Genomic DNA, 27,394 nt, shown 5'->3' on the forward strand with positions numbered 1-27,394 from the left:
TAAAGGATATGTGTTCGAACGGTACTCGTAAACCGTTCGAACACATATGTTAACGTTTGAACGTAAAAAAACATTCGAACGGACAAGGCAAATGGCGGGAAAACATCCCGCCAAAAAACAAGACAACTGGATTACCGTTCGAACGTAATTTGTTATAGTTCGAACGGATTATTGCATTGGTGGGAAAATATCCCGCCAATTAAACTATAGTATCATCTAATATGTCTATATATATTAATGTTGTTCTTTTATTCAAAAGGTGTAATGAAAAAAAAATATAAATAAACATTTACAATACCGTTTGAACAGTTAGAAATTAAAGTTCGAACGGTTAATTTTCGAGCGGTAATAAATCAATAACGTTCGAACACATATGTTAACGTTCGAACGTGAAAATTAGGAGGGAATTTTCTCCCGCTTAATATTTTCACGTTCGAACGGTTAGTAAATAACCGTTCGAACATGAAATGTTCTTCAAAAACACGACAGAACCTCACAATTCTGTTTCTCTCCTCCTGCTGTCGCTCCGTGTGGTCGCCTGAAGATTACCCCTTCGCATATCAGAGGTATTCTTTCTCAAACTAGCCCTTAAGCTCAAAAAAATTGTTCATCTCACTCTATTATTCTCGGATTATTACTTGTAGGATAGTTTGTGATTATTCTCGGATTATTCTCGGATTATTTCCTTTTCATCTTCAAAAATTCAGGTATTTCTTTTAAAATATAAATGTATGGTTTGAACTTTATATTTTGCAATGTTAGAAAGTTGTATGCTTTGAGATTGTTGTTTGTGTTTGTTAGAGTTTGGGATTAATGGAGTTTTCGGCGTTGTTGAAGACGACTGGAATCTGGAATGAATACGTTCGAACGGGTTCGGATATCCGAACCCGTTCGAACGTATTCATTTTGTTCGAACATAGGTTCTCATAGTTCGAACGGATAATGACATTACATCAATAACGTATACAGAATACGTTAGGTTTGGTATGATTATAAATTATATGTACTACTAAATCACAAATAATTAGGACCAACTACCATTTAATATTGTTAATTCTAAATAAATAAAATTAATATTCAAATTAAAATACTACTAAATCTTTAAATTAAAATAGAAATAGTTAAGATTTAATAATACTTAAATACTTAAAGATAAATTAATAAGTTTAATATTCAAATTAAAATACTACTAAATCTTTAAATTAAAATAGAAATAGTTAAGATTTAATAATACTTAAATACTTAAAGATAAATTAATAAAATTAATATTCAAATTAAAATACTACTAAATCTTTAAATTAAAATAGAAATAGTTAAGATTTAATAATACTTAAATACTTAAAGATAAATTAATAAGTTTAATATTCAAATTAAAATACTACTAAATCTTTAAATTAAAATAGAAATAGTTAAGATTTAATAATATTTAAATACTTAAAGATAAATTAATAAAATTAATATTCAAATTAAAATACTACTAAATCTTTAAATTAAAATAGAAATAGTTAAGATTTAATAATACTTAAATACTTAAAGATAAATTAATAAAATTAATATTCAAATTAAAATACTACTAAATCTTTAAATTAAAATATAAATAATTAAGATTTAATAATACTTAAATACTTAAATATAAATTAATAAAATTAATATTCAAATTAAAATACTACTAAATCTTTAAATTAAAATATAAATAGTTAAGATTTAATAATACCTACTAATTAAGTTTTTGTTGTATTGTTGTATAAATAATATGTTATTATTGTTTGACATATATTAGCATATTTTGCATTGTTTGTTCATCAAAATAAACCTTAGACCCGTTCGAGAATTATCAATCCGGATGAATGCTTGATTGATAACTCTTGAATTGTCCAGAGTGGACAGTTTGGGATTGTAAGATCATTCTCGCAAACTATAGAACTATATCTGTTGTCGTCCAACATTATGATTTTGGTAGATTCATCCATTGTTCTCTGGATATGCAGTTTCGGTGATGGTGCAACGACGTGTTAATCGTCAGTGCACACAACCAAACGAGCATATTTGGAGAACTATGGGGAGATGCTGCCGAAATTTTGTTGGACGTGACAGATAATAGATCATAGGTTGGCGACTATGATCTTACAATACCGAACGGGATAGGACCAACTACCCGGTGAAAGGTGGCATACTCATTAATTGGTACATGATACATAGTTGTTTGCTGATGCATTACAATATTGTTTGTAATGAATATAGTTAGGCATGGATAAGAGTTGAATGAGAGTTAGCGATCGATTGGGTCAGAATTACAATGTATATGCTGAAGGTGTTAAAAAATTCTTGGAGTTTGCATTGGGTACATGTGATAGTGATGGGCGTATCAGATGCCCATGCAGAGAATGCAGGAATTTGCGTTCTCATAAGATAGACTTGGTGAGAGAGCATCTGTTTGTCAAAGGTATTGATAAGGGTTATACTGATTGGGTCTTACACGGTGAACCATATCCAACTTCATTTGAAGCTCCACATGAAGAAGAAGAGATCGATGAAGATGTACAACCAGAGATTGTTGGAGATGATTACGATGAGGATATGGAGGAAATGTTAGGTGACATCGGTGCGGGAATGTTTATGAATGAAGGTGACACGGACACATCAAGCTTAAATGATGGGGGCCATAACACTTTTGCACGCTTGTGGAATGATTCACAGCGTGAGCTATATCCAGGATGCAGAAGACATAGTAAGTTGTCGTTTACCGTAAGATTGCTTCACATAAAATCAATGTGTCGATTATCTATTAAGGCAGTCAATATGTTACTTGAGCTGTTTAAAGAGGCACTGCTGACAGACAATACTTTACCTCGTAACTTCTATGAAGCAAAAAAGTTGAAACGAGGACTCGGATTTGATTACAACGTAATACATGCATGTAAGAATGACTGCATATTATTTTGGCGAGAGAATGAGCAATTGAACGAGTGTCCTATATGCCACGAGTCAAGATGGACATCGGACAAGGCAAATGTTCCGCAAAAGGTCATACGCCACTTTCCATTGATACCTAGATTACAACGATTATTTGTCACGCGCAACGGCTGTAGATATGACATGGCACTCATCAGACAGAATAAGGAACGATAATATTTTGTCACATCCTGCTGACTCCCAGGTGTGGAAGGAATTTGATCAAGAACACCCATGGTTTGCTGAAGAACCGCGTAACGTAAGACTTGGGTTGGCAACAGATGGATTTAATCCTTTTGGGAACATGAGCACTAATCATAGTACTTGGCCAGTTGTACTTATGCCGTATAATCTACCACCGTGGAAGTGTATGAAAGATCCATATTTCATGATGAGTTTGCTCATCCCAGGTCCGAGGTCACCGGGAAATGATATAGACATACACTTACAGCCATTGATTGCAGAATTGAAAGATTTGTGGGAGAATGGGGTTGTCACATTTGATTCGTCAACAGGTAAGTCGTTCAAGATGCATGCTGTGGTGTTGTGGACAATAAATGATTTTCCAGCTTATGGGAATTTGTCAGGTTGGAGTACTAAGGGGAAAATGGCATGTCCAACTTGTAACAAATATACCAAATCTGAATGGCTTACGTACGGGAGGAAATTATGTTTCATGGGTCATCGTCGATTTTTACCTGGTGACCATAGATGGCGTGGAAATTCTAGAATGTTTGATGGAACTGTTGAATGGGGCCAACCCCACCATATTTGTCTGGCGAAGATGTACTTGCACAATTTATAAATGTTGGTTGTAATGAATTTGGTAAAAAACAACGAAAGAGAAAACGAGCTACGAATGAGTTGAATTGGACAAAGAAGAGTATATTTTTCGAACTCCCGTACTGGTCGAAGTTAAAATTGCGACATAGCCTTGATGTTATGCATATTGAAAAAAATATTTGCGAATCCGTATTGGGAACATTGATGTCAATTGACGGAAAAACAAAGGATACAATAAACTCAAGGAAGGATTTGAAGCGGTTGGGAATAAGACGGGAAATGCAGTTGCAAGAAAATGGTTCGTCTGTCTACATGCCGATTGGGTGGTATACATTGTCAAGGAATGAAAGGGTTACATTTTGTGAGTGGCTAATGAAGATCAAATTACCGGACGGTTATGCCTCGAATCTAACAAGGTGTGTGAGAACAAATGATTGGAAAATAACTGGATTAAAAAGTCATGATTGTCATTTTTTTTACAGCATATCTTGCCTATTGGTATCCGTGGGTACTTGACCAGAGATGTGCGTGTGGCTTTGACTGAGTTGGGTGCATTTTTTAAAGACTTATGTGCTAGAACGTTGAATGTAGAAGCTTTGGATCGAATGGAACGAGAAATTGTCATAATATTGTGTAAGCTAGAAAATATTTATCCACCGTCATTCTTCGATGTCATGGTTCACCTAGCCGTTCATTTGCCACGTGAGGCTCGACTTGCAGGACCAGTTCAATATAGATGGATGTATCCCATTGAACGATTTCTTGGAAAGTTGAAACGTACAGTGGGTAACAAGACCCGTCCAGAATGATCAATTGCAGAAGCATATATTGACGATGAGTGGCATACCTTCTGTTCCAAATATTTCCATGGAGTTGACACTCGGTTTGATCGGCCAGAAAGAAACTTTGACGTTGACCGAGCAAGACAACAGAATATATTTTCTGTGTTTTCCCAACAAGTTCGTCCAATTGGTGCAGTGCGTGGTTATGACTTGTGTGGAAGAGAGTTCGAGAAAGCTCAGTGGTACGTGCTGAACAATTGCCCTGAGATAGAGAACTACTTGAAGTAAGTTATAACTTTTTCTTAATTTAAATTGCCTCATTAATTTTAAAAAAATACAAAATATAAAATATTTGTGGTAATCATCAATTTCAGTGATCATATTAACGTGCTCAAGGAACTAGGAGTAAATGATATAAACCAAAAACATGAAGAGGAGTTCCCAAGATGGTTTGAAGAACGGGTAATGAAATTACATATGCGTTACTCAATAACAAATGAAAAATTATTAATTTCAACTTTGATATAGTATACGCTTTACTCAATATGTAGGTTGTACAATTGCATGCGAATAATCCAAATGATATATCTGATGAACTGTCTGCATTGGCGCGTGGCCCATCGAGACGCGCTGCTCGATTTTCTGCATGTATTTCTCGGGGAAGTAGGTATCACACACTGGATCGAGATTGTTATAGGAAAACCCAAAATAGTGGTGTCCTAGTCGAAGGAAGTCATGATGGAGAAAATATTGATTTCTATGGGGTTATTGTCGATATAATTGGAATGAAATATTTGGGAGAGCTTGCGGTGTATCTGTTTAAGTGTGATTGGTGGGATTTAAGCAATCCTCGTACTGGAGTCCGTGATGATGAATATTTTTTGAGTGTTAATACATCAAAAAAATGGTATGAAGATGATCCTTTTATTTTGGCTTCTCAAGCATCTCAAGTATTCTACTTAGATGACCCGAAGTTAGGAAATCAATGGCGAGTAGTTCAAAAATATTCTCCAAGAAATATATATGATGTTATCCCTCAGGCGGAAGGACAAGATGAAGAAGAAGATGACTCTTCTACTCAAGAAGCATACCAAGAGAGTCAACCCGCCTTAAATTTGTTTGTGGATTTGAGCCAGTATGAGATGATTCCATTAAATAGAGAAGATATTGAGGCTGAAATTGTTGATGCGACAGTTGAGGAAAATGTTGAATCATCTGAAGTATCTACAGATGATGAGAGCGAATTGTCAAATGAAACTGATACAGATTCTGATTGACCAATTATGTGTTAACATTACACTTGATGACAAATATTTTACTTATTGAATGTATCAGTAGTTTGAAATTATGCCGCCAAAGAGGAAGGAAGTTCGCAACCCATCTCCACCTGTTCCTAGCTCTCCTTCATTGTCACCATTAGAGATTGATTTTACAGAACAAGATAAAAATCTAATACTCATAAAAGTTATTAATTAAGGTCCTATAATTGAGATATAAATGAAATTGATTACAATGTTATATTTTATAGAATCTACAGTACAATCTCGTCAAGGTCGAGGCACCACTAGAGGGGTGACGTTGGAAAAATATCGGAAGGTGGGTAAGATCAAGGTTAACCTTCCTGACGAATATACTGGGGGCGAAGGACAACCAGCAGCTTGGCTTGCATCACATGTGGGTGCTCTTACACGAACTTACGCACCTTTGGCAACGACTTCATGGAAAAAAGTCCCCCAAGATGTTAAAGAGCTTATCAAGAAGCGTTGTTTGGTAATGTTTAAAACATTGATTTAGTAGAATAAATTTCTATATTTTACTTAAATTTAGAATATTATAAATGATAATGTGTTTGTGACTATTTTTTTAAGGATGATTTCGAATTAAATTTTGGTCGGAGAGAGGAGCGTAAGACTGTGGAAGAGCTTATGGGTAATGCATTCTGTAAATATAAGGCGAGGTGTCATGAGTATTATAATAAGTTTGAGAAGAAGGAAGATGCACGCCAACATCCTTTCCAGGATGTCCGACCTTCTGAGTGGGAAAAACTTTGTGACATGTTTGAGGATCCATCATATCAGGTATAATAAAATTTAATTATTTTACTTGTCCTATCTGGCATTTTGCTTCAACATATTTTCAATTTCTTTGCAGGAGCGAAGTTCTATAAACAAAACAAATAGATCAAAATTGAAGATTAATCATCATGCAGGCTCAAGATCTTTCCATCGCCTTTCTAAGAAATTGGTATTGCTATTTTTTTTATTGGATATAGTTAATTATTTGGATGAATCATAATGACTTTATATCTTAACACATTTATTGTAGCAAGATTCAGATACTAATTATGATCTGACAAAATTATATGCTGCATCGCACACTGATCGTAATGGAGAGTGGACTCATCCTGATGCCCATGAAAATTATGTAAGTTTTATAACCTGTTTTAATTAAATATATTAGAATATTTATGACGATATTAATTCTTTATCTTATATATGGCTAGGATAAAATGATTGCCCTACGTGCTGAATCTGCGTCAGATCAAAATTCCTCAACAAGTGATATTGAGATTTTTACACAAGTCCTGGGTCAACGTTCAGGATATTTGAGGGGTTTGGGTCGTTGTGTAAAGCCTGGTCCCTCTTCCTCTTCTTTTGGGAATGCATCTATGACTTCTATAGCGCTAGAGAATGCGAATTCCAGAATCGAAGAATTGACTGCAAGACAGCATGAGTTAGAGGCTCAATTGGCAAAACAAGCAGATATGGAGATGCGCCTCAAACAACATGAAGAACAACAAGAAGAGTTCAGAAGACAGATGCAACTCCAAATGCAGCAGCTTATGCAACAGTACAGGCCTCTAAGCAACTGATGGATTTTGGGATTATCTATTTATGTACGAACAATGCCCGTCTCGACTGTTATTTATTTAATTTGCGCTTATTTTAACACTTTTGTGAGTGTTAAACAGTTTCTAATGTATTTTTTCAAATAGTATGAATGTCTATTTGGTTTTCTATTATTGATTTAAATTAAAGAGATATCGTTCGAACGAACGTAAAACGTTCGAACTCTATGTAACGACAATAGCGTTCAAACGTAAACGTAATGTTCGAACGAAATTTATGTTCGTAGAGTTCGAACGATCACACAACGTTCGAACGTAAATAATTTCAGTCGTGTTCGAACATAGCCTATACCGTTCGAACCCATATACCGTTCGACCTGACCATTTAACGTTCGAACACAAAGACAATTCATAACGTTCGAACGAATTCATGTGTGTTCGAACATATTTCGAAATCGTTCAAACACGTCACTACTGTTCGAACTTAAAATTTTTTCCGTTCGAACCATTTTCTAGGACGAATTTAAACCGTGACAAAAAAAATTTTCGTTCGAACGTGTTCGAACGGTTTCCTTCAATTTCGTCCCAAAAGAAATTTTTTGGGACGAAATGGTGATTTTCGTCCTAAAATACCTTTTGGCACAGTGATATTGGAACGACTTTGGGACGAATTTTTTTCGTCCCAAAAATCTTTTTGGGACGAAATTGGGGTCTTTTGGGACGAAAATTTTCGTCCCAAAAGACCCTTTCTGTTGTAGTGATTACATACTTTATATTGTTGTTTACAAGGAACAAATAGTAAAAAATTTAAAAGCAGCAGTTAAGAACTATGGAAGAATATTTGAAGTCGAGCCCCTATCCTCTTCAATCTTCATTGTGAGCTGTGGAAAACAAAGAACTGAAAATCAAGAAATTAGTAAAAACATCATATCCCAACTGATATGTATATATATTGGAGAAAAAAGGAGATAGTGAGAAAGCATAATAAGCACAATGGCAAGTCATGGAAGATGCATAACACAATGTTTCTCTTCACCTTTCACACTCCACCATTGTCTTCTCTAAAGCTCATATCAGAGAAATAGAAAGAGAAATAATGGTGTGAAGAAATGTAGTTCATAGTTTGAGTCATGTGGATAGTTTTCTCATGAACTTCACACAAAATAATCATCTCAGTAGGTCATGAAGTTCACTTCTTGAGAAAAGACATACCTGAATGAGACTAGGGATCAAGTGAGGCCTATTAAACTGGAGTATGAGTTGGGGTTTCTAATCAGATTTCTCCAGACCCAGATCCAAACCAAAAAGGGATAAACGTTTAATGAACATAGTCCCAACAGATCCAAAAAAACAAATAGAAAAATACCCCAAACACAAATCCAAACCAAAATATTATCGAGAAATAAAAAGGACAAAACAAACAACCCAGAACATATTCAAATCATTCACTATCGGCTATCTGAATGAGTTAGATATGCAAGAGATCTACTAGAACTTCAAAACCAAGCCAGAAACATTTCGCACAAACCAAATCTATACTATGAAATTTCAAAATCCCCATAAAACGTTCAAATCTAGAATGGCAACCAAGATTCACAAACCAAATGGTTATGGACTCAAACAAAAATGAAAACCCAGATCTAATCTATCCATATCTACATTTTAAAAGCGATAGATGCTTACATGGATATGGACTCAAACAAAAACGTAAACCCAGATCTAATTTATCCATATCTACATCTAAAAAGTGAGAGATGCTCACATGGATATGAACTCAAACAAAAATGTAAACCTAGATCTGGGAGAAGCTGCACTGTGAGAGAGTGAGTAACCATATTTGAAACCCATTTGTCCCAAGTTTCCTCAGTAACCAAACAGGAACGAACTAAATCGAGAGAGAAAGAGAGAGGGAAACCTTGTGAATCTTATTTTATAGCCTTTGGCAGAGACAATGGTGAGAGAGCGAAGCCTCACAGTGAGGGCAGCGATTATGCAGAGCATTTGAGGAAGAATCAAGCCACGGTCCCTACTAGTCACTGGCGGCGATAGATTTCATTTAGGGATGCGGCGATAGATTTCGTTTAGGGATGCTAGGGTTTCAGGGGGGAGAGAGAGAGAGCATCGATCTCAAAAAATTTTGTTGGGTAAATTCATTTCTTAGCCAGTATTGGGATCAAGCAAAGGGAAAAGCATCCGGTTACGGATATCTGGTTTAAAAACCAGATCCGTAACCGGATCCGGGTGGGTATAAAAATTTTCTAACCGCTCGGGTTCAATCTAGACGGATGATCACCCGAATTGACCAGGGTTTCGGGCTGGACCGAAAAAAAATCCGGCCCGGTTCTACACCCCTAAATTAGTATAAGTATATTATTGTATAATAATTTACTCATTTTAGTATATTATTAAATTTACCTAACTATATAAGTTATATTTATATAATATCTATAATTAATATATATATTATATATATTTTTATAAAATATATACAGTATCAGAGCATAATCGGAGTCGGTAAATCTCTACTCCGACTGTTTTTGATGAAAAAAATTCCGACTCGGACTACTCATCAGAATCGGAATGAAGCCGGAGCAAAAATTAATGTGCAGTCAGAGTAAATCAGATTTTCTAATTTTTGGACAGCCTACTCACTTACCATATATCTGCTTAATTGTATATATTTTCTCTCTTGGCATTGTTGGCATCTGACAGCTTTGACTGATGTTATTTCCTTTCCTTTAGTGTGACATTTTACTTGGAGTTTTGGATACTGGTCCTCAGCTTTTTGTCTTAACGACGTGGGTTTTCACGTGAAGTACTATATCTGTTTTCAACATTGGTTGTGAGTCTTGTGACAGAAGTGCTCGCTGATTTTTTTTTTTTTTTTTTCTTTTTTCAATGTAGAAATTTCCACGGCTGAATGCATATATGTCAAATTTTGAGGTTGGGATATAAGAAATGTTATATTTTATTATTATAAATATTTTAAAATTTCATATAAAATATAATAAATAATTTAATTTATTAAAATTTTAAAATAATAATAATATTGAAAAATAATATTTTAACAATATTTTATTCAACTTTTAACTTTTATCTCAATTCATCTCATTTCAATTCACTATTCAAACGACACCTAAAAATATAGACTTGCAGCTAACAATATGAAGACCTATCTTGGCACTGCCTCAGTATATATATTTAGAAAAAAAAAATTAAAATAGGGTCTAAAATAGGATAAAATATTGTTATAAATTTATTATAATGCTAAATGTAGTCGCGGAGTGCGTAAGCGCCGTGTAGTCGTTTTGAAAAAAATAAATCTACAATTAAAAAATTATTTTTTTTTATGTGGATCTCGTATATATCCACTTTTTTCAAAGTGATTGTGTAACGCTTGCGCAGTCACAACTACAACTATCATTTTTGGCTCTCAAATGACGGGGAAACTATACCAACATGACTATATTTAACGGCTTCCGAAATAGGTTTACGGCTGTAAAATGATTCCAAATTCTTGCTCTAGTTTGAGAGAAAGATGGATGTACGAAGTAGGTAGCTGCACTACAAGAAAAACAGTCTTTCTCAGAGCCAAAAATGCTGGAAATAACTCCTAAAATTGCCAGATTTGATCTTTCTCGAGGATTTCACTACACCGGATGTTTGTCGCAATTGTCTGCTCAGTTATAAGTTAAACCAGCGAACTGCAAAAATCACCGCAAATAGTTACTTTTTTCGGCAATTTTTTTCTGCCACAAATATCAACTCAAACGCCGCAAATGACCATTCGGTTTGCCCATTAAATTGTTGGGAACATATTTGCGGCGAATTTTGGTCGTCACAAATATTAAATAAATCGCCGCAAATGAAGAGTTATATTCCAACGGCCTAATTAAATCGCTAGAAATACTTTTTTTCGACGCTTACTTATCGTCGCAAATACTATTAAAATCACTGCAAAAATAAGTATTTTCGACGATTTTAAACGATTTTAATTTATCGTCAGCAGAATATATTTTTGGCGAAATTTACTCACCAGAAAAGGGTTTTCACAAAAAAAAAAAAAAAAATCACCGCAAGAGAATTTTACCTTATAGATTGATTTATAGTTCTTTTGAGATTCTCAAAAAAGATCCCTACTCCTAATATGACCATATTATGATCTCCTTAACTCAAATGAAAGGACTATAGTATATACTTAAGAATAAAGAAACTAAGCCTCCAAGTGAGCTTTCATGCTTCACTTTATAATTCATTACAAAGATTCAAGAACTTCATTATTCCATCCAAACACCCATTTTAAATTTAAAACATCAATCCGAGTTGCACAATTTAATTCGAATTCAATGTAAAAAGCCCTTCCTCCATTCCTACACAAAAGCTAGCTCAAAAATACTACACAATACATATTCATTCAAGACTTTCCATTGAACAAACATAACTTATTAACTTCAAACTAATTACTTTAATCACTAAACATCACATATATACATTACATGGAAACAGTTTCCAACCAAGAGATAATCTGTCCAACTAGTATGCTTCATTATCTCATAAAACATCAATCCATAAGCCATAAAACTAAACACAATCTATCCCCAATGTGCAATACATACTTACTACACCACCTCCTTTAATACTCATTCACATTCAACAAGTAATTGATTCCATTCCTTGTAATAAAAATAAAGAAAAATGGACGGAAGTGGTACCATGAGGGAGAAGGCTAGAGGATGGTTTGTCCAAGCCAAAACCAAGAAAGGGAAAATGAGAGAACTTGAGCTGGTGGCATCTTGGAGGAATTCCTAGCTGAATCTCACGCAAGAGCTCTCTTGTATATTTGAAGAATCCAACAATGAGCTTCATAACAATATTACCAGCAGATCCATAATGAACTAAACACATGCAGTTTTTCCTCTAAAGGCATATATAACTACGACACTTTTTCTTATGAATAATAGCATACCCCTGGTTACATAACTCATGAGAAGGCATCTTTTAAAAAAATTAGTAAAAACAAAAAAGAGGACACCTCACAATAGACCACAAAAGTTTTAAATTTTCCAACTGAATCATATGACTTAGGAAGGTAGGGGTAAATGGTAAACATCATTAGCTGAGCAGTCATTAGATTCTCACATTTCCATGGTTACCTTTACTTGTTGCAACTAAAGGGAGTTCTTGGCCCCTTATGTTCCGAGAGAGAGAGAGAATGGGGGGGGGGGGGGGGGGGGGGGGGGGGGGGGGGGCGTTTAAGTGGATATGGAAAAGAATGGAAAAAGGCGACTAAACATAGGCTCTAACAGCACAATATTAATAATGAAAAGATCTTAATTGCTCACCCATAAACCATAGCTGGAATAAGGTCCTGTCCACTAATTGAATCTATTATAGGGGGAAAGCAATCTTGAAATACAAAGACAATCATCTCAAACTAAATATAGCACAACTTTCCACTCATTTTCAAGCATATGAAGAATGCTTCACTTGTCCCACAGCAAACCTAATAACAAATGCTCATGCACCATAGCAGATATCATACACAATATTTCATTAACAATGATTTAAAAAATGGAGATACAAGATCCCCCTTGTGAGTTGTGCAAATCACAATAACTATTGAAAAATCCTTTAAAATAGTATTCACCAATACCAAGAATCAAATGGAAGGCATCCAATTGAATTCTCCAATTATACTATTAAGTATACTAAGTCTCATAAAACTACACAATATGATCACTTATCTCATATTGATAGAAGAAACTATACCATTCACAGACAAAAAATCAATAAAACTACTCTCCTCTTAGCATAATTATCAATGCCTTTTCCTAAAAATAGGAAGAAGAAAGACGAACCATATCAAACCTGTAGCAGCTCTCAGGCTAGAAACTAAATCGCAATCAGCTTCATCTCTTCTTCTCCAAAGCTCCCGAATAGCATCCTCAATGCCCTTGACCTAACATATAGAAATTTTTAGTTACAAAAACAACAATCAAATGCAAGAACCCCCAAACCAAAACCTGATAACAAATGGAAGAATGCTCTCTCTTTTTAACCAAACCTGATACCATTCCCCACGACATGTGGGGCATTTATACTGAAGATTTCCATCTACTTGAAATTGTCAATATTTTTCATCACTGACAAACATGGTTCGCCAGTTCAGAGTTAAAAAAAAAGAAGCTAATTTTAAAAAATGAATTATTTTCAAAGACATTTACTATTGCAACTAACCTTACCTAATGATCTGTCCCAGGAAACTAGGAAAAAAACACAATAGCACAGAACAAACATAGTTGGTCCATCAAGAACAAAGGCAGAAATGAACCTGATGTTATCACACTGACAATGCACCCAGTGCTGGCAAACATCACCGCAAACCATTGGTGTTGATTCTGAATCTCGATATACCTACAAAATTAGGAAACACTTGCACCAATATAGCATAAAGAAGGCACAGTTTAATAACTGGTTGTTATTAAATGGTATGTTTTATTTTATAATAAAACATCATTTTCAAATGCATGTAACCTAGCTATTACATATTAAAGCAAACCAAAATTCACTCATGAAAATGACTATTTAAAAATGGCAAAGTGAATCATATAACTTAGATGTATTCAAAGAAGCTATCAAATACCATTTGGTCTGATTATACCATAAAAACAATATCAAAAACTTCAAGAACTGAAGTATCTACACGTAAACTGGGCTGAACTGAACTTACATGGAAAATGGCAATAGACTTTGAAAGATAAAACCTAGTTTTAGGAGACGCAATTATGCCACTAAGAAGCCTCCATCTAACATCCATGTCATGAATGGAGTAAACAGAGTGCAGAGATTGACAAAGGGAAGAATCGAAACTCACAAGGGAATGGCAGAGTAGTAAACCGCATGGGGGCAGTGGGTTGCGAATAGAGCAAAGGAGAGAGGGAGGGCCTCAGGCTGTTGGGCTAGGCGTGGAGGAGAAGGGGGCTCTGACTGCGGACTGGTGATGGCGTCGAGGTGTGATTGGTGTCGAACAGCTCCCCTAACGGCTGTTGGGGCAGAAGGAGGTGGTGGCATGGTGGGGTCGCCCAAGAAGGAGGTGGTGGCATGGTGGGGTCGTTGGCGACGGGCCGTGCGCGACGAAGGCTTAACGGAGAAGAGGGATTGGGGAGGGATAAAGGGGGGGGGGGGGGGGGGAGAGACAGCAGGAGGGAAAGAAATGAGGGGAAAACGTTAGGCGTGGGGTTTAAATTTTATTAGTTTTTCCGGCACTTTTGATTCGCCGCTAATAAGCTTTAATATGCCGCTACAGTTAAAAATACTTTATTGCGACAAAAAAAAATCACTGCAACAAGTACAAAAGTCACCGCAAAAGTAAATTGTACATTAATCTACTTCGTGATTTCCCACTTCGCACTTGACATTAAGCGGCGACTTGGAAATCGCCAAAAAAATGCCTGATTATTATTTGCAATGATTTTAAAATTGCTGAATAATACCTGATTATTATTTGCGGCGATTTTTAAAGTTAAAAAATTGCTGCAAAATGTCACTTTCGCAATTGCAGCGATTAACTAACCGCCGCAACAAGTTTTTTAATATGCCGACAAATTTTTTCATCGCAAAAAGTGAAAAATTGCTGCAAAAGACTAATTTAGTATTTACAGTGAATATGTCCGTCGTAAAAAGTGAAAAAATTGCCGCAAAAGACTAGTTTTAAAATTTTATGTAAAAAGATCGCGACGATGTAAAAATCGCTTAATTGCGGCGATTTTATTTCTAACAGACATAAAATCGCCATAAAAAGTCTTATTTCTTATAGTGCTGGCTCTATATATATGTTTTGTTATCTATATAAATATTTTGACAAAATTAAATGAGCATTAATATATGTTATATATAAAATCCACTTTAAGATTTTACGTGATCTCTCGTTTAAAATTTTCAAGTTTAAATAAGAACTTTAAGAAATGTTGATTTAATTTATATAATTACTAGATAGCTAACTAGCCAAGACTAGACATTGACCAATTGCTACGTACGACGTACGTGCACGGACAATAAGCATATGCATGAGCTATATATATCTATATCTATATATATATATATATATATATATATATATATAGATATCATGTATATGCATATGTATATACACAAGCATCATTATTCTAACTCTAATTAATTAAGATGACTCGATTTGATAGTGCTAAAGAGATAAATGAGCACAACAACAAAATTTTTTTAATTTCCTTTGCAGTTGATCATCTGCGCGCAGGCACCAGATCAGGTACGGTGCATGCAGCTAGCTAGCTTGAACTCTCATGCGTGCATGCATGCATGCAGCGCCAAGTGGGTGGATCAGACGTAGCGCGCATGAATAGAGGGCAGAGGACATGCTTGCACTTTGATTAAATATAGCAGTGATCACGATTCACTTCTAAATGATCAATAATTTATTACATATGATCGAGGGAATTAATTAATAAGCTTAGTCACGATTCGGAGATTAATGCAGCATGCATGCCATTGGCAGGCAGGCTTTTGCAAGCAGATATTCTTTGCATGAAAAAGAAGAAGAAAGACAGTAGCTACAAATGACTTATGCATTTTAATTTTTATGTGAAGATTAATTATTATTATTAATGCATGTTTATTAGGTATAACTCATTAGTTTTTTTTTTCTTAATATTTTTCTAAATTTGTGGATTGATTTTTTTTTTTTTTTTAAAAAAGATTAGAACGGTATTCTAATTTTATCGATAATCTTTACTTATATAAAGCCCGAAACTGTTATTATATCTTAACACTTGGGGGTTACACATTCACAACAATAACAAAATCACCAAAAGCATGCAGCAAATGATCTTCTCATGGATTGAATTAGTAACACATTTTAAATAATAATTCCTTGCGTCAAATTAGTAATTTGAAAATGCATCATTTCACTGCGCAAGATATTCCTGCATGACGTTGGGAAACGCTAGCTAGTGCAAATACGTACATGAGCGTTTTGCCTTTATTTCTTTGTTGCAACGACAGTACTAGTTTTTGGCCACAAACATGCAATAAAAATGACAAACTTATAAAAAGGGTTGAAAATGACGCAATGGTACTTTCCACGAAAACGACACCCATTATTGTTTTCTCCACGCACTAAAACTATATATATAAGCTAGTTAATGTGTATTATATATGCGCTCCCATGTAGATCGAACTTTGGTTAATCCTTCAACGTACGTTCAGGTTCTTCAATTAACCTAGCTAGCTAATATATAATGAGCTCCACAGCTAGTCGTTGTACGTAAACATGGAGATTATTAATGCATGCAGTATATGTTTTCAAGCAAAAAACAAACCTCCATTAATGTAGAACATCGATCCACATTATAAGTAAACACAAGGACATGAGTACGACGTACGTACAAGATTACTATTACTATTTGCAAGCATTGGGCAGGACGTACGTAACAAGAGGAAGATCTATGAGATCTTCCATACATACCAAAAGCAAACAGAAACCAGCTGAGCTTGAAACCTAGCTAGCTTCATTCCAAAAGCTTCAAGCTGCAGAGTCCTCATCAAAATTACGATCGAGTAAAAACACTACCGAAAGTAAAAGGTTGTAGGGTTTTAAAGTTTTTTTTGCATGCAGTAGAGTATTCGGGGAATAATCTCCAAGATTAGGGATCCTACGGTGATCATTCTCATTGCTACGCCTGGTTTGTCAAGTCCTTTGAGTCTATAAACGTGCCATGAAAACCATACGGAACCCTCGAGGGCAGCTTTACTGAAGCTTCTATCTGTAAATTCGTGGCGTTCACAATCTGAAGCTCGGATTTCCATGTCGTCTCGTCGTGGACGAAAGTAAGAATATACCCTTCATCTTCCTTTTCTGAATGGGGGTCTCTTGGCAAGAAAAATGGCTCTCCGCCGTACCTTTTATCGCCGTATAAATACTTCTTTACCTCCCCAGTTGAAAGATCGACCTTGGCGAACCCGGACACCTTTGGCCACGGTTCAGCAATGGCGAGGTAACCGTACCTTGTTTTCCTCCCAAGCTTGTTCCGGTTCACCATCCCGGCCTCTAGGTTCACCTGCTCGGAGGCCGAAATTATCGATCTCCGCGCCGACTCTCCAGTCTTCAAATTGAACCTGATTTCAGAGAGCACACTTTTCAAGCTCTCATCGCATTCATTAAAAATAGAGTCCGGCGGTGTCATGCATGAGCCGATCACCACGACCTCTTCAGACTCCTGTTCCTCCCAGGCATTCCACAAGTGAAAGCAAAACGTGTCTGGGGACTCGACCCAGACAATATCTGAAGCATTACGGGCATTTTTTGAGAGAATTCCGAACCGTGACTTCTTGTTCTTGTCGTAAATCACGGAAGAGCCACCTCTAATCATTTCGTCGAGCCTGAACACCACCTGTTGATCTGGAATCACCACAAAGTTCTCGGTGATTGCAAAGTCATGCATCATGGCAGGCGCCGGCACTTGAATTTCAATATCCGGGGACTTCTTTCCATCCGGAGAAAATTTGAAGTACTTGAGGTACGGTTTCTGGACAACGTCGTAGCTGAGAGCAAAGAGCTCTTTGGAAACTGGGTCGACCTTTGGGTGAGCAATCATGGTGGACTTGAGCTGGTTATCGAAATTGTATCGGCCTACGGTTTCAAGGTCCCCGGAGGTAGTGACTCTTACCTGATATGGCAAGTCGTCCTCCGACATGGCGAGCAGTCTGTCGTTGAAGTACACTAACCCGGCGTTGGCGACTCCGGTGCCATGGTTATTGTCCAAAAGTCCGAAAAGCCCTCGAGCGTAGAATAAAAGAAGGCGTGCGATACCGGAGTGTCCGTGGAGCTCACCTATGGCCTTTGGGAAGACCGGACGGCCGAGTTCTTGCTCTTGGAGAAACCTTTGTGTCTCGGTGAACCGGCACGCGTAGCTGGCGGAGTGGCCATGAATGGTGACGGCGTGAACCATGCCGTCGCCGTCGAAGAAGTGGTGGCCAGCGACAGGTTCAAATAGAGGGTTGGCTCCGTTTCGGAGGTAAACGCCGTTGATGCAGTCGGGGATTGTGCCAGTGATCGGAAGTGAGTGCATAGCAGGTTGTTCGGGTACGGGAGCGAAATTTCCGGCAATCTGAACTCTCGGGTCCGAGGTTTTGGGAAGTGGGTGTTGGCGCTCGAGGGAAAGCAACACGCCTTCGGCCATGTTCAAGGCCATGGCAGCAGCTCTTTGTAGCAAATTCCACTGTGGAGGAAATTGATGGGTGTTGAATTGAACAGAGCTGTCAGGTTTCGAAATTAATGGTTGCCGGGAGCTCTGTTTTGGGAAATGAAGCACCGAAGAAGAGTGCAAAGAACTGTTTACGCTATGAACAATGCTTGCTCTACTATTGTTGGGCTTCTTCAGGTAGATAGACCACAATGGAAAGCCCAGATCAGTGGGGCGAGGCATCTGGGCTTTAGCCCAACTACTAGAGTTGAGTGGAGTTGAAGCAGCAGTCATGGCTTTGGGTGCAGTCTCTCAGATGATGACTGAAGGCAAGAGAGGTTCTAAATAATTGGTTTGGTTTGCGAGAGAGGGAGGGAGAGAAGAGAAGAGAGAAGGAAGTGAGTTTTGAAGAGAAAAGGGTGAGAAAAGAGGTTATAAATAGGGCATTTGGAGTCTGGAGTTGTGTTTGAAAGAGGAGAAATTCTACTTGCAAACCGCCGCCTGGGTGAACCGCCGCGTAACCAGCGCCCACGTGGAAAATCAAGCTGTGTTTCATATATGGGGCTTGAAAGTTTGGAACCCCCCACCATATGAGAGAGAAGATCCTCTTTGTTAAAAAGAAAGAGAGAGAGAGAGACTTTGGGTACATAATCGGAGGGGGTACTATAATTTAGGACCTAGCTAGACAGACTCATCACACCTCCCTCCGTGACTCGAACCCATTATCTCTAGCTTTCATATATTCTGAAGTGCATCAATGCGCTCAGACAGAAATACATATGCTTTTGACAATTCCGGCATGCAATAATGCAAGCATAAGTTAGTAACATTGCCAATTGGTTCTTCTAGAAAACATAACTGATTTCAGATTATTTAATTATTATTCACAAATTATTGTTTATAAATTATTTGAGATATTCTTAATATTCAAACGGAGTCGTTCAGATGAGATCCTATTTCTCATCTACACATTTTGTTTCTAATAATGATTAATTTATCAATACTAGCCGTTCAGATGAGATCATATTTCTCATTCTCAAGTTAAAACCCTACACCATATACGTTCATTTATGTGTGGTTTGAATAATGAGTTAAGACGAAATAATTTGATATGAAAAATTAAAAATTAAATAAAATATTATTAAAATATTATTTTTTAATATTATTATTTTTTTAAGATTTAAAAAAGTTAAATTATTTATTATATTTTGTATAAGAATTTTAGAAAATTGTAATGGTGAGAAAAAATGAAACTATTTTCGCATCCAAACATGATAAGTGTTTTATTTGGTTTATTATATATATATATATATAAGAAAAATGCTATGGATTTCGACACATTAACCCGAATGTATTTTTTTTACTTAATAATTAAACAAATATTTTTTAATAATATTGTGAATTTTTTTAAAAATATTTAAGAAATAAAAAATGCATAAAAAAAATTTGAAAGGGTAGTAAAAGAGTTTCTATCCACTTACTACTTATTTACTTATAGTATATTTGAAATTTTTTATTTTTTTATCATTTTTTTAAAATTATTTTTTTAACAATCTTAAAAGAAAAAATTAAAAAAATATATATAATTTTATAAATAATCACTTCTTCAACTATTAAGTAAAATTAAAGAAATCAAATAAAAATAATAATAAGTAGATAGATAATAACCTATCATTATCCAAACAGCCTAGTATGATCTATATATGAAAAAATAATGATATATACACAACATTCTTTATATTATTTTTCACAATACATGATGTAAAATGAAAATATTTTTGTAATGTAATGTTATTTTTATATGATATTTTATAATAATATTTTTTATTTTAAAATATGATTATAAAATATATTATGAAATGATTGTAAAAATAATACCCCTTATTTTTTAAATGATTGTAAAATATGTTTGTCATTTTTCTATATAAAATCCCTGTATTGATTTTACGTCTACTCAAAAGCACAGCTGTTTGATGTTATTTTATTTTTCCCGCAAGCTGTTCCCAAAGTCGTCGACCCCGTACACGATGCATTCCGTCCTTCCAAGACAAAAGTACATTTATAAACAGCTACCTGAACACTACTTATTAACTTATTAGGACATTCTCATCTGTTAGGCTGCGTTTAGATATTATGATTGAGTTGAATTAGATAATAAAATATTATTATAATATTATTTTATTTATTATTTATATATTAAATATTTGATAAAAAAATAATAAAAATTAAAAAAAATGATATATAGATGTTGTATGAATAGTATAAAGATTGGATAGATTTTTTCCTAAAACTGGCTATCAATTTAAAACAGTGATAAACAGTCATTTTTGTTCTTCCATTTTCTTTTTTTGTTTTACCGGTTTTGTCGTAGCCAATGTGCACAACTATGTTTTTGTCCTCATTTGCATAATTACGTTATTATCCACTAATTCATATTTAAAATACAATTAAATTTTTTGTTCTTCTAATATTAATTAGAATATAATAATAATAATAATAGTAATAAAATATTAATATCTTACAAATAATCTCAATTGAAAATTTTTGTTTATTAAACTTTTGTGGAACAAATTAATAACTTAAGATTTTTTTTTTCATTTTACAAAATGCAATTTTTATTTTTAGGTTCTAATTTATGCATCAGCTTATAATTGATCTTTAATTTATCATATTCACTATTTTATTTTTTGTGATAACGCATTCCATATTAATCTATTTTTTAATGCATTTTTTAAATTATTATTAAAAGAATTAATAATACTTTTTAGCCTTTGAAAATTATTTTGACAAGAATATGTTTTTATTTTCTAAGGTCGATATTGCAATTCTAGATTTAAAAAGAATAATAATATTATATTTAAGTTAAAAAGTGAAAATACTGTCTTTAAATTTAAAGAATAAATGTTTTATTACCATAGGATATCATTTCAAAAAAATAATAATTGTCTTCATATTATTTCTCATAATAATTCATCATAATAAATCACTTTTTGAATTAATAATATTTTGATTTGACAAAAAGACATTATACTTTTTTAAATTTCAAATTAATACTTTCTTTTTACATTTTATCATTCCAGTAACGCTTACATGTATATAGTTTTCTGAGAAAATTTAAAATATTATTATCTTATTTTATTTTCATTTATTGTTATTGTTGTTATTGTTGTTGTTATTATTATTATTATTATTATTATTATATACATGTCTAATTGGTCTTATAACGAGTGGCGCAATACTTGTCTTATTATGATTTCAATATAATTAATTAATTTTAAATATTAGATTTGTTGTGTTCAATAATTTTACATTTTTTGTTTTCTTCATTTTTTTTAAATATATCTATAATAATTTGTAAATATTTTTACATAGATTTATGATTATCTTTACATTTATCATAAGTGTTATTTTAATTGATATACATCTTAAAATTTATATCTACCATATTAAAAATGCAGTATCAAGAAAACGACCTTGCACGTAAAAGTATTGGTAGTGGTTTATGCATTTTCATATGTAAAATCATCCTTTTTGAAGAATAATTTTGTATATGAAAAAAAACTCTCACATTGGTTTATGCATCTTTGAACTAAATAATAATAAAATATTATTTTTTTTATTTTTTATTTGTTTCCTAAAATTATTTTTTTATATATATTTTACAATTAATATTCACTTTGTATTATCAACTTAATATAAATTTTATGTATTAAAATCATCTTAATATAAATTCTATAAAATTGATTTTAATGAGTAGGAGAGATAAAAAAATAATAAAATAATATTTAAAGAATGAATAGTAATACTTCTTTAAATTTGAAAATGTACTATTTATAGTTATATAAAAATTTAGAGATATATAAATTAATATAGATAAATTTAAAGATATATTTTTTAAATTTAAAGATAAAGATAAAGATAAAGATAGAAATTGAGATTGAGAAAGAGAAGGTACTACCAATATTCTAAGCTCTTATCCAGTACTAGTAGCAGTATTTACATGTCTATATATCGTTATTTTCCTTAGAAATAACGACGTGACACTACTTCATTGATGACCACAAAGCTGCTAGCTAGCTAGGCATGTCCACAACTCGATTGTTTGGATTGACAATGACATTTTGGAATGACAAACTACCCAACTGGCTTATGGGGACAAATAAATGTACTATATGATTTTGTTTGGATGTTTTGGTTACATTCAATTAAAATTAGTTAAGTTGAAATAATAAAATATTATTAAAATATTATTTTTTTAATTTTATTATTATTTTAAAATTTAAAAAATTTAAATTATTTATTATATTTTATATTAAAATTTAAAAAAATTATAATAATAAATTAAGATGAACCAATCATCCAAACGATCTATTCAAGTAATCTCATCAATCTGCTTGCAATAAAGATTTTGTTTGGATGACTATTGTTATGTTTGTTTTTATATATCAAATAATGATAAAAATTAAAAATAAAATAAAATATTATTAAAATATATTTTTTAATATTATTTTAATTTTTAAATTTAAAAAATTAAATTATTTATTTTATTTTATGTAAAAACTTAAAAAAATTATAATAATTAGATGACTTTATTTTCAATAATAAAATTTAAAATTTTGAAAATTTTTCATCTTATCGTTATAATTTTTTTAAATTTTTAAATAAAATAAAATAAAACATTTAATTTTTTTAAATTTTAAAATTTTAAAATATAAATAATATTAAAAAATTTCTTATAATAACATTTTATTTAATTTTTTTAATTTTAATCTTATCTCGTCTAATCAACTATCTAAAAACAAGCATAATCATCTTTTTTCTTTCTTTATTTGCATTCCCACTTCTCAACAGATTGGAGAGATCTTTACTGCTAACCTATGCTCCATTACTAGCTAGTAGCTACTACTTATAAAAAGGACAAAATAAAGGTGTGTCCCACCCATTTGATTGTTGGGAGATGTTAACAGATTTGCAGATCATGATGAACACCCCAGCTATGGAAACCAGACAACTGTCAACAGCATCCGTGCAGGCTGCAAAATGAAAGTATCATCGCTGCCTCAAAGAACAACAGTACTGGTTTGGTGTGCATATCAATATTTTAGATGCTATATCGCACGTCGTATCGGTCAAAATATTAAAATAAAATATTTTAATATCAATATCAGTATTATTTTGAGATAATATTTTAAGATAATATTTTAAAATAATCGATATATGAATAAATTATATATATAAATATATATAAAAATTATATTTTAAAATAATAATCTATATATAAATAAATTATATATAAATATATATATATATAAATTATAAATAATTTAGTCCGAATTAAGAGTTAAAAAATAAATTTGTAGTTTGAAAAAATGAAAAAAAAAAGGCCGAAATATCAGCCGGTACCAGTCGAAATATAGGTCGGTACATGCCGAAATTTAAGCCAATACCAGTCAGTATTTTGACCGGTACGAAACAGATATAGTACTTGTACAGACCGAACGGCCGAAAAGAAAAATTTCGAATTGAGTAGCTAGCTAGTTAGGAAGTCCAAACCCACATTTTGATTATTCTATGGTTAATTTAGCAGGTAAGATTAAGCAAATCCACTTTTTTTTCTTTCTTTTTGTTGAGAAATCCAACAGTCATTTGTATAAACTCGACAAATTACAGAGTAATTAATTACAACAAGAACAGCCACTAGGATTAGACACTAATAATACCGAAAGCATCAACTGTTAAACAATTAGAAAGAAAATCAGGAGATTATTGCCTCCATTGAAAAGTATCATGAGCAAATCCACTTTTAGGTACTCGAGACTTGACCCTCTTCAAAATATCTTATCTTTAGGCCTAGTTTGGTTAAGAATTCTTAACTATTATTTATTATTATGCACTATTATTTAATATTTTATTCTTATTATTTTATTAATTTTTTACTATTATTCATAAAATCTTTGAGATGACTTCACTATTCAAACATAACTTTAATATATATTGATAGACAACACACAAATATAAATTAAGCACCCAAAAGTAAACACTATATAGAGAAGGATAATACTAAAGCCACAGCTTGGGGCCCGTACTAGCTCTAGCATGTGTTTTTTTTAAGTTATTTTTTACATATATTTTCTTAATACTTTTAAATATTTTGAAAAAAAAAATAAATTTAGAACATCATTAAAAAACACTTCCTTAATCATAAAGTAAAAAAAATATTAAAAAATACTTCCATAATCACGAAGTAAAATAAATATTTTTTTATGATTTTTTATTTTACTTCGTGATTAAGGAAGTATTTTTTTAATGATGCTGTGAATTTTTTTATTTTGTAAAATATTTAAAATTGTTAAAAAAATTTATATAAAAAAAGAATTAAAAAAAATATATAAAAAAACACATGTTAAAACTCAACGAGAGCCCCAGCGGTGGCTCTAGCATTATTCATATCTACTTATATATAAAGTGTGAATGAGGTGTGAACAGTGTTTTCGTCTAATATTTTTTCTTCCCATTTTGCCACTACTTTTATCCCAAATTTTCGTTCTGCCCAGTGTATTCCCTCTCCCATAGACGACAGCCACTCTCCCCTTGCGTTTCTCTCGGCTCCTCCCAGCCACAGCAGCCCACCACCGCTCGTCGCCAGCCACCACCGTGCGAGCTCCCCTTTCCACCGGCGACCACCTCTCAAGGACCCAGCCACCACGAGTCTCTCTCTCTCTCCCCCACCCGAAATAGCTTCCCTCTCTCACAGATTCACCCTCCTTAACCCCGCGCCACTGTGAGGCACCAGCGATGTCATCGACCACCACGGCAGCTCCCCCTCACGCTAGTGAGCACCATCCCACCGAACCCAGCCCCTCACGGCAATCCCTCTTCCCCCACGTGAGCCCCTCTCTCCTCTTGGGTTCCTCACTTCACACGGTCGTGGCACCGCTATCGTCAACCTCCAGCTCCACCGAATGCCACCAAAGGTCTCCCCTGACCTCCTCCTTCCTCCTCCCCTTGACCTGAAGCCTGTAGCTCCTCCCTAGGCCACTCACGAAACCCACGGGTTTCTCCCCCAGAGCCGCCGTCAGCCGTTCCCACGGCTACCGCACCACCACCAGAAGCTCCTCCTCCCACTGACGACCTCCACTAGCCACCCCCATGCCCAGCCGAGCCACCCAGCTCCCCCACTCTCTCTCACTCTCTCACGGGTGTTCCTCCACCTCACGCTCTCTCACTCTCTCTCGCGGGTTTCTCTTCGTCTAATGTCAATAATAGATCAAATAAAATAATCAAATCGGCAGTTTTAATAGATTTTTTCTTCTATAGATATATTATCAAAATTTATTTATTTTATTTATTAATTTTTACAATATACTATATATCAGTTTATCTATATTTTCTTTATATTATTTAAATATTATATTTTTTTAATAAAAAATCAATAACAAAAGAGAGAAGTTAATTTAAATTTTTTATAATGATAAATAATTTCCTCTCCATAATTCATGCAACAAAATACAGAATAAGGAATCAAATATAAAAAAAGTTACATTTGAAAGAATCTCTTTATATTTTTAAAAAACTATATTACAGAGGAGTGCTAAACTGCACTCTATCTATTGTTTTATGAAAAATGCTAAACTCACCGAATGTGGGTCTCAAATTTGTGTTCCAATTCATTGTTTTTTTTTTTTCACTTAGTGATTAAATAAGTATTTTTTTAGTAATGTTGTGAATTTTTTTATTTTCAAAAAAATATTTAAGAATATAAAAAAATTAAAAAAATTAAAAAAACTTTTTTCTACCTTTCTCTCTGGGTTATTGAGCTACATCCCTCGGGGATGTACCACTACTCTTACTTTATTTGATTCATTTTTTTTATTTCCCCATTTTATTGAATGGTGAGTCCAAGGCCTAGAGCTATTGGAATTATCTTCTTTTTTTATTTTTTGTTTTATTAAAAAGAATAAATATATGCTCCAAATCTTATATTCTTCACTTTGATTTTAATTCAACCTAAACGATGCATGCCTACATTAATTATTTCCTGCACTTAATTCATTTCAACGCATATTAGAAACCATTATGATTTTGTTTTTTTTTCTTAAAAAAAGAAAAGAAAAAAGGAATATAGATATCTTTTAATTGTATTCGATGATTCATAATTTCATACAATAGAAGTACAGAATCCCACCAAATGACGAAACAGTTAACTTAAATAACAGAGGGAAAGTATTTCCAAATGATTTATAAATTTTATTTTTTTATTTTTAAATAATAAATTTAACTTATTATATAAATTTATAAATTTATTTTTAAAAAATTTCTACGTGGTTGTCCTACTTCTTAGGAGTTATCATTTCCACAGCATAATCCCACCTACTTTAAGCAATTATTTATTGTAAAAAATAAAATATCATACCAAATAATACAATAAATACCCTAAAATTAATTTGACATATTAAAATATCTTATTAAAGTCTGTAGAAATAATTAAATGTTATTTCCAATTTTTCAACACGCAGACATTGAAGATAAAGGAATGGACATTGAAGAGAAATGAATTTGTGTGCTATAATTGCAAAAACATGAGCATCTCATAGCCACAGTAAATAATTTTATTTCATCAATTTAAATGATCATTCTTTACATTATAAATATAACATAGTAATTGTTAAAATTACGTAATTATTAATATTCTCACTAATTTTAACTGACGAGTCTATCTAGAAGTAGAGGAAGATACTAGATGTATAGCGGTTGCTATCTTTGGATTGATAGCAAAAGAAATATTGAATTGTACAACTGTTGATCTTTTCAAA

General features: G+C 33.3%; 1 protein-coding gene across 1 annotated transcript; it reads right to left on the bottom strand.

Annotated features, from left to right (window-relative positions):
- Positions 1-17,072: 17,072 nt before the first annotated feature.
- Positions 17,073-18,875, bottom strand: LOC121266891 (9-cis-epoxycarotenoid dioxygenase NCED2, chloroplastic-like). Its single transcript, XM_041170737.1, has one exon. The coding sequence runs from the start codon at positions 18,873-18,875 to the stop codon at positions 17,073-17,075; it is 1,803 nt and encodes a 600-aa protein (XP_041026671.1).
- Positions 18,876-27,394: the final 8,519 nt, after the last annotated feature.

This window comes from Juglans microcarpa x Juglans regia, chromosome 5S (assembly GCF_004785595.1).
Source record: "Juglans microcarpa x Juglans regia isolate MS1-56 chromosome 5S, Jm3101_v1.0, whole genome shotgun sequence".
Classification (NCBI taxonomy): domain Eukaryota; kingdom Viridiplantae; phylum Streptophyta; class Magnoliopsida; order Fagales; family Juglandaceae; genus Juglans; species Juglans microcarpa x Juglans regia.

Excerpts from the sequence above, each read along its gene's own strand:
- LOC121266891 (XM_041170737.1), bottom strand. The coding sequence starts at position 18,875 with ATGACTGCTGCTTCAACTCCACTCAACTCTAGTAGTTGGGCTAAAGCC.